This window comes from Odontesthes bonariensis, chromosome 10 (assembly GCF_027942865.1).
Source record: "Odontesthes bonariensis isolate fOdoBon6 chromosome 10, fOdoBon6.hap1, whole genome shotgun sequence".
NCBI classification, from domain to species: Eukaryota; Metazoa; Chordata; class Actinopteri; order Atheriniformes; family Atherinopsidae; genus Odontesthes; species Odontesthes bonariensis.
The window spans coordinates 25983330-25996343 of record NC_134515.1 but is presented as its reverse complement, the minus strand read 5'-3'; the positions used below and the strand labels follow the sequence as shown (position 1 = coordinate 25996343).

At 42.3% G+C, this 13014-nt stretch overlaps 1 protein-coding gene across 1 annotated transcript; it reads right to left on the bottom strand.

Annotated features, from left to right (window-relative positions):
* Positions 1 to 373: 373 nt before the first annotated feature.
* On the bottom strand, positions 374 to 7471 carry ogfr (opioid growth factor receptor). The gene is made up of 7 exons (XM_075474899.1): positions 7184 to 7471; positions 6626 to 6691; positions 6451 to 6532; positions 6286 to 6364; positions 6054 to 6120; positions 2662 to 2810; positions 374 to 2565 (listed from the first exon to the last, which is right to left on the bottom strand). Exons 1-7 carry the CDS (start codon positions 7307 to 7309, stop codon positions 1482 to 1484), a joined length of 1653 nt encoding a protein of 550 aa, XP_075331014.1. The 5' UTR covers positions 7310 to 7471; the 3' UTR covers positions 374 to 1481.
* Positions 7472 to 13014: the final 5543 nt, after the last annotated feature.

The following is a 13014-nucleotide window of genomic DNA, read 5'->3' as shown; positions in this document are numbered from 1 at the left end:
AATAAACCCACAATCACAGGTCAAAGAGACCCATTTGGTGCTTGATCAATTGGACGTTTGGCCTTTTCTCCTAAAAAATGACTCAAATAAATCATCAGCTGACTGACCATCCCACATCATACATGATCAAACGTCCACAAACATGAGATTAAAAAAAACCCAGAAAGGTGCCCATAAATCAAACAAAACATAGGTTAGTAACCGCATCTCATTTGAATCCTGAGTTTAAAATTGAAGTAAAACACAACTAGAAGTCCCCTTCTCCCGACGCTCTTGTGATCCATCGTTATCCTGAAAATTGACATCTATTCGAATAAAGTAAGCCCCCCAACCCCAACTTTGGTTCAACATAGACGGCTGAAAAAAAAGGAAATCAGAAAATAGTATGACTTTATTCCGTTCTGTGAACAGCCAGGTTTGTAGTTGGGAAAGAGTTATAAAGTTCTCATCATTTCACCAAGTAAAATACAGGAAACTTCAACAACTGATAACAGAAATGAAGTGCAAATATAAAGAGAAGCATCGTCGCCCTGGTTCGTACGTTTTCGTGCCACCGGGCCAACTTCAAGTGGACACACGGTGAAACTTAAATTATGACCGAAGCTTTGTCATTTCCTGCAAAGATAAAACACACAATGTACAATCAACCAGTCTCATCACATTGTTTGGCAAGGCGTTCAGTTGTTCACGAGTCCAATTCCCAAATCTGGACGCAGATATGCTGAAATGGGCCTTCGGTGGCATTCAGCATTCTGAACAGCAGGATCAGGGAAAAACACAAACGCACAAAGTATTCATCTGCAAATTCATTTAAGTGTAAAAAGAGACGAAAAAAAACCTTCAATTAGCTGACACACATTTAACGTGACCATCGGACGATCTTTGTCATTCCCATCTTAAAAGGATAACGTCTGGAATATTTGACATTTTTTCCACTCGTTTTCTACAAATCCAACAAAGACACCAAAACCAGCAATGAGTTGAATAAACTAATGAAAATCATCAAAATTTGGCACTGATATTTACTGAGTCGATCCCTTACATACACACACACACACACACACACACACACACAAACACAGTCCAGTTACCGTTAACAACGCACTCTTGTTTGACCCAACATTAACCTCCCATCTGTGAAACAAGGTAAATACTGTTTCTCCTGCAGTCAAAGGGTTTTACGCTGCAGCCGGAGACGGGATGAGGAGGTTGAAAACGCTGCGGCTTTTGGTCATTTCTCAGATTTGGGTTTGAAAAAAATCAAACGCGAACAAATACACAGAATACCGTAAACCTTGTCGAAACCGAGTCGCATCCAGTCCCACAGCTGGTGAAACAATTCACCCATACACTCCTTCAAAGTGAAACCAAATAGCATCTTAACGTCAGTAGAAATAAGGCCGAGACGATCTTCAGTCCTAATCTGTCCTTATATTACATTTCATTCCAGTTCATATGCGTTTTCTCCGATCATCGTTTAGTCATGAATCTGCCTTATTTTGGTCTGAGCTGGAGGGGGTTAATTCCATATCAACGTCCTTTGACAGCTTCCCATTGCTCTGTTCATCAGCACCTTTGTTGGCTTTCACCCCGTTTGTTGAGGAAACGTCCTCCTGTGGCGTTTCCTCCTCTTCCTTTCTGTTTGCCGTTTGACTAAAGTCAGTCCTTGGGATTTTCCCCTCCCTCTCAGAAACCGGAGAAGGTGAGTGTTTTGAAGTCTTATGAGGAGTCTGCACAGTTGGGCTCTTTTGACCCGGGGCCTTATCAGCAGCAGCCTTTTCCTCCGCCTGCCCGCTGGTGGAGCCCTCAGCGTTGTCTGGCAGCACCTCATCATCTTCCCTCTTCTTCTTCGGAGGTTTTTCAGTTTCCGCGTCTCCGTCTGTTTGCATAATGTCAGCTTCCTGGGTGGCGTCTTTCGTGCTGTTGGTACATTTGGGCTCACCGTCCACACAGGTCTCCATCTTTGTCATCAGACTGTCGGGACTGGGCGACTGCTGCATTTCATGGACGTCATCTGGAGAGCCATTTCCATTCCTCACAATTTCATCAATACACTCGGTCGCCACGTTTCCATTTCCGACTGCCTCAGTTTCTGCTTTTGGCTCAGGGGACATCTCAGGCTGTTTGCTTTTGTCCTTACTTTTATCAGTTCCTTTCTGAGCCTTAGCAACATTATCCGGTCCTTCTCCTTTCTGCTGCGCTGCCGCTTCTCCATCTTTGCTTTTACCCCGCGAGTAGGCTTCATCCTTTCCGTCTCCATTGCCGACAGCTTCAGATCTCTTCTCCGCCTTCCTCAACTGTTTCTGAATCTTTCGGGGGCACCACACAAACTTGTCCTTTGGCTCAAAGTGAAGGTAAGCAAAACGCACAAGCTCCTGACGCTTCTGCTTGTCCAACACGGCAAACAGAAAGTAGTCGAGGACGCTGCGTTTGACGCTGCTGAGGGTCTTCTTGACCAGAGTCTCCTCCAGAAAGAAGCGCACGAGCGGGGCCTGATAGTGCTCAAAGCCCAGCTCGCCGAGGCTTTTCAGGATGCGAGTAATCCGCAAGTTGTTGTGCATATTCCTGCAAGAGATGAGACAATCGAAGCGTCGATTACAAACAAAAAGCAGAAATGACTGAAAATGACCGGAACGAAAATGTTCGTGTATGAATAAATACCGCTCCAGGTTTCCAAAGCGCTCCTTCCAGTTTTCTGCACGCTTCACTTCGCCCGTCTCTTTGTTGACCAAACGGATGCCATAGAAGCCCAACATGAGTTCATAGGACTCCACTAGTCTCTTTTTGGCATCCTCATTCTTCTTGAAGGCCTGGCGAGCAGAAACAGAGGAGACCAAAACACAAACGACTTATTCTACTTTATATGGAGACAAAACACTAATAATGTGGACAAAAACGTTCTTCCGTCCGCTCACAGCCTCAAGAGGATAAACTTTATATTTCAGGGTAATGTTCCAGCAAGACTTAGCAGAAGGTTGTGTGTGAGCAGCAACTGTTTTCCATGTCCCCACCACTTTGGCCAGTTCAACGCTGGACTTTTGAAGAAGTTGTGCCTCAAACAGGTTTCACTTCCAACTCTCTGAGGTCAAACTTCAGTCGCAGGAAACGTAAGCCTCTTAGCATTTCTTAAAATCTAATTCTTTAGCAGTTTAGCACAAGCTGGTGCAAACAGCTTTGGTAATTAAGTTTAATGTACAATCTTCTGGGAAGTTATTACTATTACTTTCTGGATCTTTATGTTATTGCTACACCATTACTTTGTTAAATGAATGCCTTCTACTTTAAGAGCTACATTCTGTGGTGTGGACATCACGCAGCTGTGTGGATGGGGTGCATGGACGAGGGTCTCATCCCTGCAACAAGATCTGTTGTGCTTAAACTGAGAGATACTTTGACCGGGGCATGTCTCGTCCATCCTAACAAGGCCACAAAAACATCTGCCAACTTGACCAAAAAAAAAAGAAAGAAGGACATAATATGTCTTTTATGCTTTAAATGTAATTGACCAGTATGCTAATACTTCTCCAATTTTTTTTAAAAGGCCAAATTTGGTCATGTTTGTGGCTCCAAAAAAACCACACCTGAAATGTTTGTGACCTTCAAGCCCTCAGGCAGCTCTGTCATAAACAGGCTCAGTTTTGCAGTGGAAATCACTGCATGGGCTCCGGAACACTTCTGAAAATCTCCATTAGGGAAAACAGTTCATCACAGCGTACGTAAAAAAAAAGAATTCATTAATGAATGAATTCGTTATATTCATGTGTTTGAACGCAGTACAACAGAATGGCTCCTCCGTAATATACTCTGGCGTTAAATTGGTCTGCCTGCAATCTAGAGCCGTCACCCACAGAGAAAGCGCTTTGTGTTAATGAAACACAAAATACAGCAGGGGAGGCCCTTAATTGCGAAGCAGCTGAAATACTACATCAAGCAAGAAGTAGAAAACATTGTGCTTGAAAAACCTTAAAATAAACATGCTCCAGTCCCATATCTTTGCTAAACAAACTGCCGATATCAATCTAAAATTAGTAGGGCTGTGACTCGATTAAAATTTTTAATCGTGTTAACTACAGGCTTTGAAATTAATTAATCGAAATTAATCGCATTTTAATCGCATATACTTTATCCTTTAGAAAATGAACATTTTCAACAATATTTCAACAAACACAGAACATATCCCTATTTGAAATCTGAATGTAGCATGAAAACACAGTATATAGAATCTTGGATGTTAAGCTGCGTTGGGCCCCCGTTAGCTTCCACGCTAGCTGCTACATGTTTAGCGTTGAGGTGATATTTGAGGCTTGATCAGCGGCGGTGCCAGCGATTTTTCGTTGGGGTTGCTATGCAGTTGCTGCATGAATGTGAGGGGTTGCGAGTCAAAACAGCACACACACCCCCGCGCGCATCAACGCAACAACGTTACCTTGCATACTGTAAACTTTATGTTATCAGCGGAGCTTACTGCTCACAAGCAGACAGATGTCGCACTGTGCGTTGTGGTGGAACAGCTGCAGATCCAGGGGCAGACAGCCCCAGCCCGTGTTCACAACCACACACAGGCATACCTGTCCATCTCATTCATTCATAGCCCGTTCACTAAGGATTAAATAGCCAATCCACAAAGGCTACTTTGCCCACTGTGTTCCTCAAATAAGTTTTGATCAACTTCATCTTGGAAAAAAAAAGAGCTGGGAGTGAATGAGCTACAGTGCGGACTTTCTATTTCATCTCATCTGACGCACAACAGTTGTGGGCGACAACTTTCAAGAGATAGTTCTACCCGGCGGGTTTCCAACAGTAGCCTCGTACAGTGCTAAATCACACAGGCACAACATTACGTTCAAACTTGTTGCTCACACCAGTCTGTCCGCTGCCACAGCGGACACATAGCCTATTCAAGCCAATCTACTCGCATCACATTATGGCAGAGGAAGCACGCTGGCAACCTAACATAAAGTAAAAAGTGTGTCCGTTATTTTCAAAAGACGGTGCTAACTGCACTGACAGTGCATGAATGGGTGCTAAAATGAGAGGAAAACTGTAACATATGACTATTCAAAAACTAATTAAACTGAGAATACAATTAAATAGGGTTTCTATTTATCTCCTAAATCTGCTTTATGGAAATATTATTTTAGACCTCCGATTTCCCCGGGTAATTTAGAACAGACGTGATTGGGTGACTATAGAATGACATCACCACAGGTACTGTAGATCTAGGAACAATGTGGATAGCCGTTTCACCAGTAAAGCTCGTGTTTTATACCTTTCCATATGTATATTTATCAGCTAAAGAACGAAAAACGGGGATAGGCTACCAAGCAGCAACATACGTGATTCTTTACTTCTTAATATTGTTGTCGTTGTTGCACTGCACTTCTGTTCTTTGTGAGCAGTAAACCTGCCTCTAGCCCCAAAGTTGGGGTAGCTATGGGGTTGCTGACTGCGCTCTTGTCGACACTTCCATCCGTCTGTATTAAAAAAAAAAAAAAAAAAATTATAGTGTGCGATTAAAATGCGTTATTTTTTTTAACGCGCTAATATGTGTGTAGTTAATTAATCGAAATTAACGCGCTAAAGTCCCAGCCCTAAAAATTAGCATGCTTTTTTTTTTTTTTTCAACCCCGCCCTTAATTTTCAACATGACGCATTCACGTCAGTGTGATCCGTTTCTGTTCTCAAAGCACCCTTTTTTAAATAATTTATCCTTCTGCATCTCATTTTAGAAAGAAACGGTCTCTCAAGCAATAAGTGATGTGATTTTAGACAAACTCCAGCAGCTGCTCAGTCTCTTGGTTGATTCAGTGCTGCATTTGGAGCCTTACTAATATGACACATCTCGAACCGAAGAGAGACACCGAGATATTTTTGTTCACTGGACAACATTTGATTTGGGCTTTGCTTTCATCCATAACAAATACCTGACAAGGTGGTCAAATATGTTTGTTGTGCTGCATTATGTTTTGCTAGGAGCTGGAGCTCATCACATACATTCTGTCTCCGTTTGGTTGGGCCATTATTTAAGGTCATGCTTCCTATGATGCACTTACCTCAATTTCCTTCTTGGTGAGCTCCGAGGCCATATAATTAACCCCCGGCTCTCTCAGTGGAAACAACCTTGTGATGGCAGATGATTGAAGAACAAACGGAAAACCAGTTAGCATCTAAAGAAACTGAATTCCAATTCACTGAATAGATGTATGAGTGCAAGTAAAAGTCCAACAATTTGTTTCTTTGAATCAGAACGGGCACAGCATGCGACCACACTCAAACAGTACATACCACTGAATGTAAGAGTGAACCCTCTCCAGTCTTTTGTAGTCATTTTTCCATTCTTTAAGAAACGATTCAATGTAGATATCTGTGCCAAATGAGAAAGAAAGCACTCACAAAAAAACACAACTTCCTAAAAATATGGAAAAATATCGAACATTTAAGGTGTTTTACCATCAGGAGCGGAGGGAAACTTATTGAGATAAAACTGCAAATTATTCATTTTATCCTCTGAGCACTCGTCGTCTGTTAGATTCTGTAAAAAAAACAAAAAACGAATGTGTGACTTACTCAATAACCAACTTCCACCGAGAAGCATTTTGTGTGGGTGTGTTGAGTTGTTACTTACAGGGTATCCTCTCCTGTAGCTCTGCATGTCCTTTGCTGCCCTCAAGTTTCTGGGGGTGTGATGCCACTGCAAATTCAAATGAAAGTAACCTGCATCGAACATCTTCCAGTAATTGTGCGGGATTGACACGTTAATAGGTCTGCGTGCATCACAATTAAAAGGTTATAATTTGGGTTAACCTTGATATGACTACACGGCCTGAACTGACCATTTACAGTGGAAAACAAACTAACCGTTTAACAAATTCACATATATCGCCTCGGCTAACCCATCTCCCATGACTGCGAAAAAATCTCACGTGGGAAATAAGACATCCTACCATATGTAGTATACCTTAAAACTGGTCCCTGTAAGCATCAATATTTAGAAATAACGCTCAGTCAAAAGTAAGCTAACGTCTATAGCTAGCAAGGCTAGTTAGCACGGTTGCAGCAAAGAGGCGTAAAGCTAACATTAGCTTTGCACTAGCCTAACCGAGAGCAAAGCAATGAGCTCTAAAGCGGCATCAAACTAAGTTGGTACGTTACGGTTCGGCTGAATAAGAATGAAAACACGCACTATAGCCCAAGAAGATTTGTTTTTATCTTGGCTTGACCGACGGGTCTGGGTCTCTCCGGCCGGGTCGTCTCCATCACTCTCTGTGTCCCAGGTCGAGTCGTACTCACAAACGCAGTCGTCCTCCATTGTTAAAAAAAAAAATGTTTTTAAGACTTGCCAAAGCCAAATAAAAGCGTGACCCGACTTAGCACTATAACCGAGGATGATTCAGGTTATAATTGCATTTTCAGGTATGAGGGGACAGCCCTGACCATCCGTCTCTCCAGCCTACCAGCCGCTGCATTCAAGTACCCCGGACAAGTAGCAAACGGCATTTTGACATATCTGCATTTGTCAACACATTAATCCCTGCAACAAAAATAATTAATGTTATGGCTTCTTAAATTTGGTCTTTAACCTCCATCTCTTGGCAAGTCTAACATCCATATGTATATCCACGGCAGTGTTATTTAGCACTTAATGTTTTTTTTTAACGTGTTTCATCATAAACAAGTCAGTTTTCCGATTCACATTGAAGGCAGCACAATTGCTGCGTTAGCTGGAGGTGTTCAAAGTGCAAACTAGCTGAGTCAGGCAGCTTTTATTAGTGACAGAAGAAACTATTTATTCCTTACTGTTATGTAAGGACAAACCACAATAAAACCGCTGCAGATGATGACAGATTGAATACAAAATTAACAATAAGGGAAGAACCGAAAGCAGCAGGGGGGCAATTTTATAAGTACACTCAAGAAGGGCTTTATAATGTTACATTTGATTAAAAAAATATATATGAACATATCAGAACAGACTACTAAAACTATGAATTCATTAGTACCTAAGAAGAGAAGGATGTCACCATAACCCATTGTGTTATAGCTTATACAGTAACTGACAAATAAATGTATTGTTTTGATTTTATTTTACTGATCGATTGGGTTTGCATGAGCTTTAAGAAAATTTAGATTCCAGATGCTCTAGAAAGGTCATGTAATTTACAAGACCAGTTCACATTTAGTACACTGAATGAGGACTTCATGGTGAAGTTCATGCCAGGGAGGTGCTGTCACCCAAGTTTCTCATGGATGGGTACTGGCATCAGGAGAGAATGGAAGTGGAGGGCAGCAAAGACAGAAGGCCGCTGAATCTTGGTAAGGGTTGAGGTTGCTTGTGGATGTTGTATCTTTGAGAGGACTGGTCGATAACTTTTTATGATTAGGGACACAAAAGTTTGTTTTTCAATGCAGGGACAACCATGTTGTACCCGGAAAATGGACTAACTGGCTTGCCTTGGTAGCGGGATGATAATTCACTAAGACAAAGTGTTGGGGAACGAAAGGTCAGATCCCAACAATGCTGATAAGCAAGTCAGTAGAATGGTTGAACCATGAGAAATAAAAGAGCAATCAGTGAGACACACAGTTATGGGCTATGCCTCGGAAACCTGAGTCCTATCAGTAGAATCAATCCATGTTGTTTGCGATGCTTTATCAAGTCCATCCAACTTGTCCTGCTGAGGGAAGGCAAAGTCACCTGCCTGAAGCCATGAGGGGATTTCATCTGCACTGGGATAAATCAAAGCAAGTGCCCCAGCTCAGTTAAGAAGGCCACCACTTTTGTTGGGGCTTGGGAAAAGCAGACCATCTTTGCTGGAGCTGACCATCAACTTGGGATCGGTACTGTGCCGCACAACAGTACTCTCGGGCCATCATTTGACCAACACAACATACCTCCTTTTTGAAGGTGCAAAATATATTTCTGGTTGGGGGAGGAAATATGAGCACAAACTCATACCCAAGACAGATGATTGCGGGCGGCCGTGGCTCAGTGGTTAGAGTCGGTCATCCAATAACTGGAAGGTTGGCAGGTTCAATTCCCACTCTCGCTTCTCAAAAAAAAAAAAAAGATTGGCGGAACTGATAGCTGGAGGGGTGTCAGTCCACCTCCTTGTCAAGGCTGAGGTGCCCTTGAGCAAGGCACTGTACCCCCATGCTCCCTGGGCGCTCCCCACCGCTCCAGGTTGGCAATAGTCTCTGAGTGTGTGACCCTGTGCATGTGTGTGTCAACCGGTACCCAACCTGGATGGGTTAAAAGCAGAGGACAAGTTTCGTGTGTATGCATGACCAATAAATCTTAATGATGTTTCTGTTGAAAATGCAGATCCCAGCCAAAACACTGCAGAAAAGACTTTGCATTAAGAAGAAACTTGAACTCTCTTAGATACCATTATTAGGTCCATCCATCCATCCATTATCTTCCGCTGGTCCGGGGATCGGGTCGCGGGGGCAGCAGCTTGAGCAGAGAAACCCAGACGTCCCTGTCCCCGGCCACTTCCTCCAGCTCTTCTGGGGGGACCCCGAGGCGTTCCCAGGCCAGCCGAGAGACATAGTCTCTCCAACGTGGGTCTTCCCCGGGGCCTCCTCCCAGTGGGACGGGCCCGGAACACCTCACCGGGGAGGCGTCCAGGAGGCATTCTCACCAGATGCCCGAGCCACCTCATCTGACTCCTCTCGATGCGGAGGAGCAGCGGTTCTACTCCGAGCCCCTCCCGGATGACCGAGCTTCTCACCCTATCTCTAAGGGAGAGCCCAGACACCCTGCGGAGGAAACTCATTCGGCTGCTTGTATTCGCGATCTCGTTCTTTCGGTCACTACCCACAGCTCGTGACCATAGGTGAGGGTAGGAACATAGATTGACCGGTAAATCGAGAGCTTCGCCTTCTGGCTCAGCTCCTTCTTCACCATGACGGGCCGGTGCAGAGCCCGCATCACTGCAGACGCCGCACCGATCCGTCTGTCAATTGTCCATTCATCCCTCACTCGTGAACAAGACCCCGAGATACTTGAACTCCTCCACTTGGGGAAGGATCTCATTCCCGACCCGGAGAGGTCGGGAATGAGATTATTAATTAAATTATTAGGTAATAAACTGATACATACAGTATAAGGATGTACATTCCGTATCTGTTGATATTTAAAAATGTGAATTGGACATAAATAAATTGAAGTGGTTGATTTCAAATTGGGGCTCCATCTAGTAATTATTGGATCATGTTTCATGGTAGAAGAAGTGTAGAAACAAAGGCCTAAACTAAACTACAAGGATAGTTTACTCTTTCCGTCTGAAATGTTTGGCAGATTATTCACTGGCTTGTCAAACGGGTTATTTTTAAGCCTTTGGAATTTAGTTATTTTTGATGTTTTGATGCAAAATATGATGATGAGGCCGATGGCTGACAGCCAATACAGATTTTTTTTTTTTTTTTTTTTTATAATACAATGAGTACAAATGATTTCATATAACTGATCAAAAAAACATTATTATGACCTTTCACATAAAAAGATCCTTTATGAAAAACGAAAAATAAAGTTTTAAAAGACTTTTAGCCTGTTTAACCGTCATCACCTCAATGTTTTCAGTGCTTCTGTGGCCCAACGAACAACAATGTAAATGCAGAGAAATCTCAGGCAAAAAGGGTGCAAAGTTTTAGGGCAAAGGCAATGCCACGCAACCAAGACACACTAATATCAGTTGATGCAATATCATTTTGAGAATGGCTTTCTCCTTGTAGCCTGCCATGCACACCATTGCTTGTCAGTGTTCTCAACCCGGTTGGCTGGAGTTGATTAACGTAGTGCCATTTCCCATAAAAAGTCCTCTCAGGGCACTTCAGAGAGAAATCAAACAAACTCCAGTACTCCTGACTCAAGAAGATCAGCAACACTCACGACAGGGGATTAAAGCTACCAGGATGTTACCATGGGGACTTCTGTTGATTCTGAGACAATTACACTCATTGCCCCCGGGGTGATCTTTGTTTGAGCACACGGGGAGTGTACTCATAGTGTAGAATTTCTTGCATTTCTGTAAAACTTGTCTGAGTGTGGATTGGTAAAGATAGTTTTGTAATCTTTTTCAGCCTGAATAGCATCAATGACCCTTTTTTCTGGTGTCCTCAGAAATCCCCTTCCTTGTAATATTTTCCAAAAACAAGTTATGTGAGGATCAGATTTCATAAAATCTCTCTTTTAGTTACAGAAGACGAGGCACACTCACACCGCATTGCCATTACACTGTTTGTTTTTTTAAAATTCAAAATCAGCCAGAGCACATTGGTTAACTTGAGTACTTCAGTCTGTCATGTAAATGTGCTAGATGGACACATACAGGTTTACATTCAGCTGCAGCCCCTGGCAAGTCAGTGGCATATGAAAATTCACTTGTATATTCAGTGTAGAAGAAACTGCTAATCTTTGAGGGTTCGCAGAATGTTCGAGTCCCGGATTTGCAATTCTGATTATCTTAATCAACACAAAAAAGATCTGGTTGAATATTTTTGCCTCAATTGTTTTAATCTACATTAAGGACTGCTGTGAAAATCTTACTATGTTTTATTGTCAGTTTTAGATCTATGACAATCTTTAAAGCAGACAATATGAAATACTTTACAGTTTAAACATACAGTACGAGTCCAGTGAAACAAACATGTTTACATATTCTCAAAGGATATCAACCTTGTGTCATTAACATGGGCCAAATCGGGAACGACGTCCTCCACACACAAACACACAGGGTCTCCACCTCTGGCATATATTCACAGATGCTATTAGAATTATTCTACTCCTAGAATATCTTCACTGGACAGTTACTATATCACATGTTGTCCTGTGGTCTCACACTATAAGGACCGCTGCAGGAAAAGGATTCTGAGGTGATGATATTGAATTGGACCATATTGGAAATCTTTTGACAGTAATTGGACTGATGCATTTGTACATGGCTTATTTCACCATTAGAGGATATAAATAGAATCATGTGTTATCACAGGGGATTCAGTGTTGAATAGCCGCTGGTGTGGGTTACTATTTTCGTTCTGTTACTGTGGAAACCAGAGGGCTCTGCAGGCATCCAGTATTTGCTGTGGCAATTTTGTGCCTCTGCTTCGTGAAATTAAATCCCTGTTGCCTTTTTCTGTGCGAGTTCTAAACAGACGGAAAGATCTGTTCAGTTTATGCATCCAGGAGTTTTTAAAACCCCTTTAAAGCCTGTCTGGCGGTCTTTGTCACAGATATGGACTGGAAATCCCTCATTCTAGGATTAGCTTCCAACTTCCTATCACCCTTTCTGCTTCATACAGTTGATCCCTTTACGAGCCTGGTTTGAGCTGATGATTGCAGGGGGAATTCGGAAAACCAGAAAAAGAGTTGCACCAACTGTTTGTGCATTCGCAGCTAAGCTTGTATGTAAGTTCTTTCTGATCTATTAGTTTATTCGAGCCAGATTCAAACGGATTTATTAAATCAGTTTCAATTACTACAGAAATAACAAACAAAATAGAACATTGCCTCTAAAGATTTCACAGTGCTATTGTACTTATGTATAGTACCTCCGTGTTCTCCGAGTTACATTCTTTGGTCTCTTTGGATCAAGCCGACCATTTAGAATAAATAGAATTAGCTAATCTAACCAGGGGCAGAAAGTACATTAACTGAGGTACTATACATAAGTACAATAGCACTGTGAAATCTTTAGAAGCAATGTTCTATTTTAGTGCGACTGAATGATCAGTATAAAAGATATATTACAGTAATAGTGCAGACAGCTGTATCTCAACATTATAAACTTGTGTGTCCAGCATAAAGTGTACAGTATAAACAACATTGTAGTGTGGCACTGAATACTTATAGTATGCTGTTTAGAGAATATTATAAATTCAATTCAACACTGGGAAAAGAACAACAAATCCATCAACTAGTTGTGCACCGCAGACCGCTCTATGGATCTCCCTCCACCCAGCAAACATTTAGGTGCCATGACTGAGGACGTAGATATTAGCTGAACACAGAAAGAT

What these genes read in the sequence shown, in the direction of transcription:
- ogfr (XM_075474899.1), bottom strand. Translation starts at nt 7,309, where the DNA reads ATGGAGGACGACTGCGTTTGTGAGTACGACTCGACCTGGGACACAGAG. An exon ending in GTTTCCCTCCGCTCCTGATG is followed by an intron (nt 6,365 to 6,450) that starts GTAAAACACCTT and finishes CATTTGGCACAG; the next exon opens with ATATCTACATTGAATCGTTT. An exon ending in TCACCAAGAAGGAAATTGAG is followed by an intron (nt 2,811 to 6,053) that starts GTAAGTGCATCA and finishes TCTGCTCGCCAG; the next exon opens with GCCTTCAAGAAGAATGAGGA.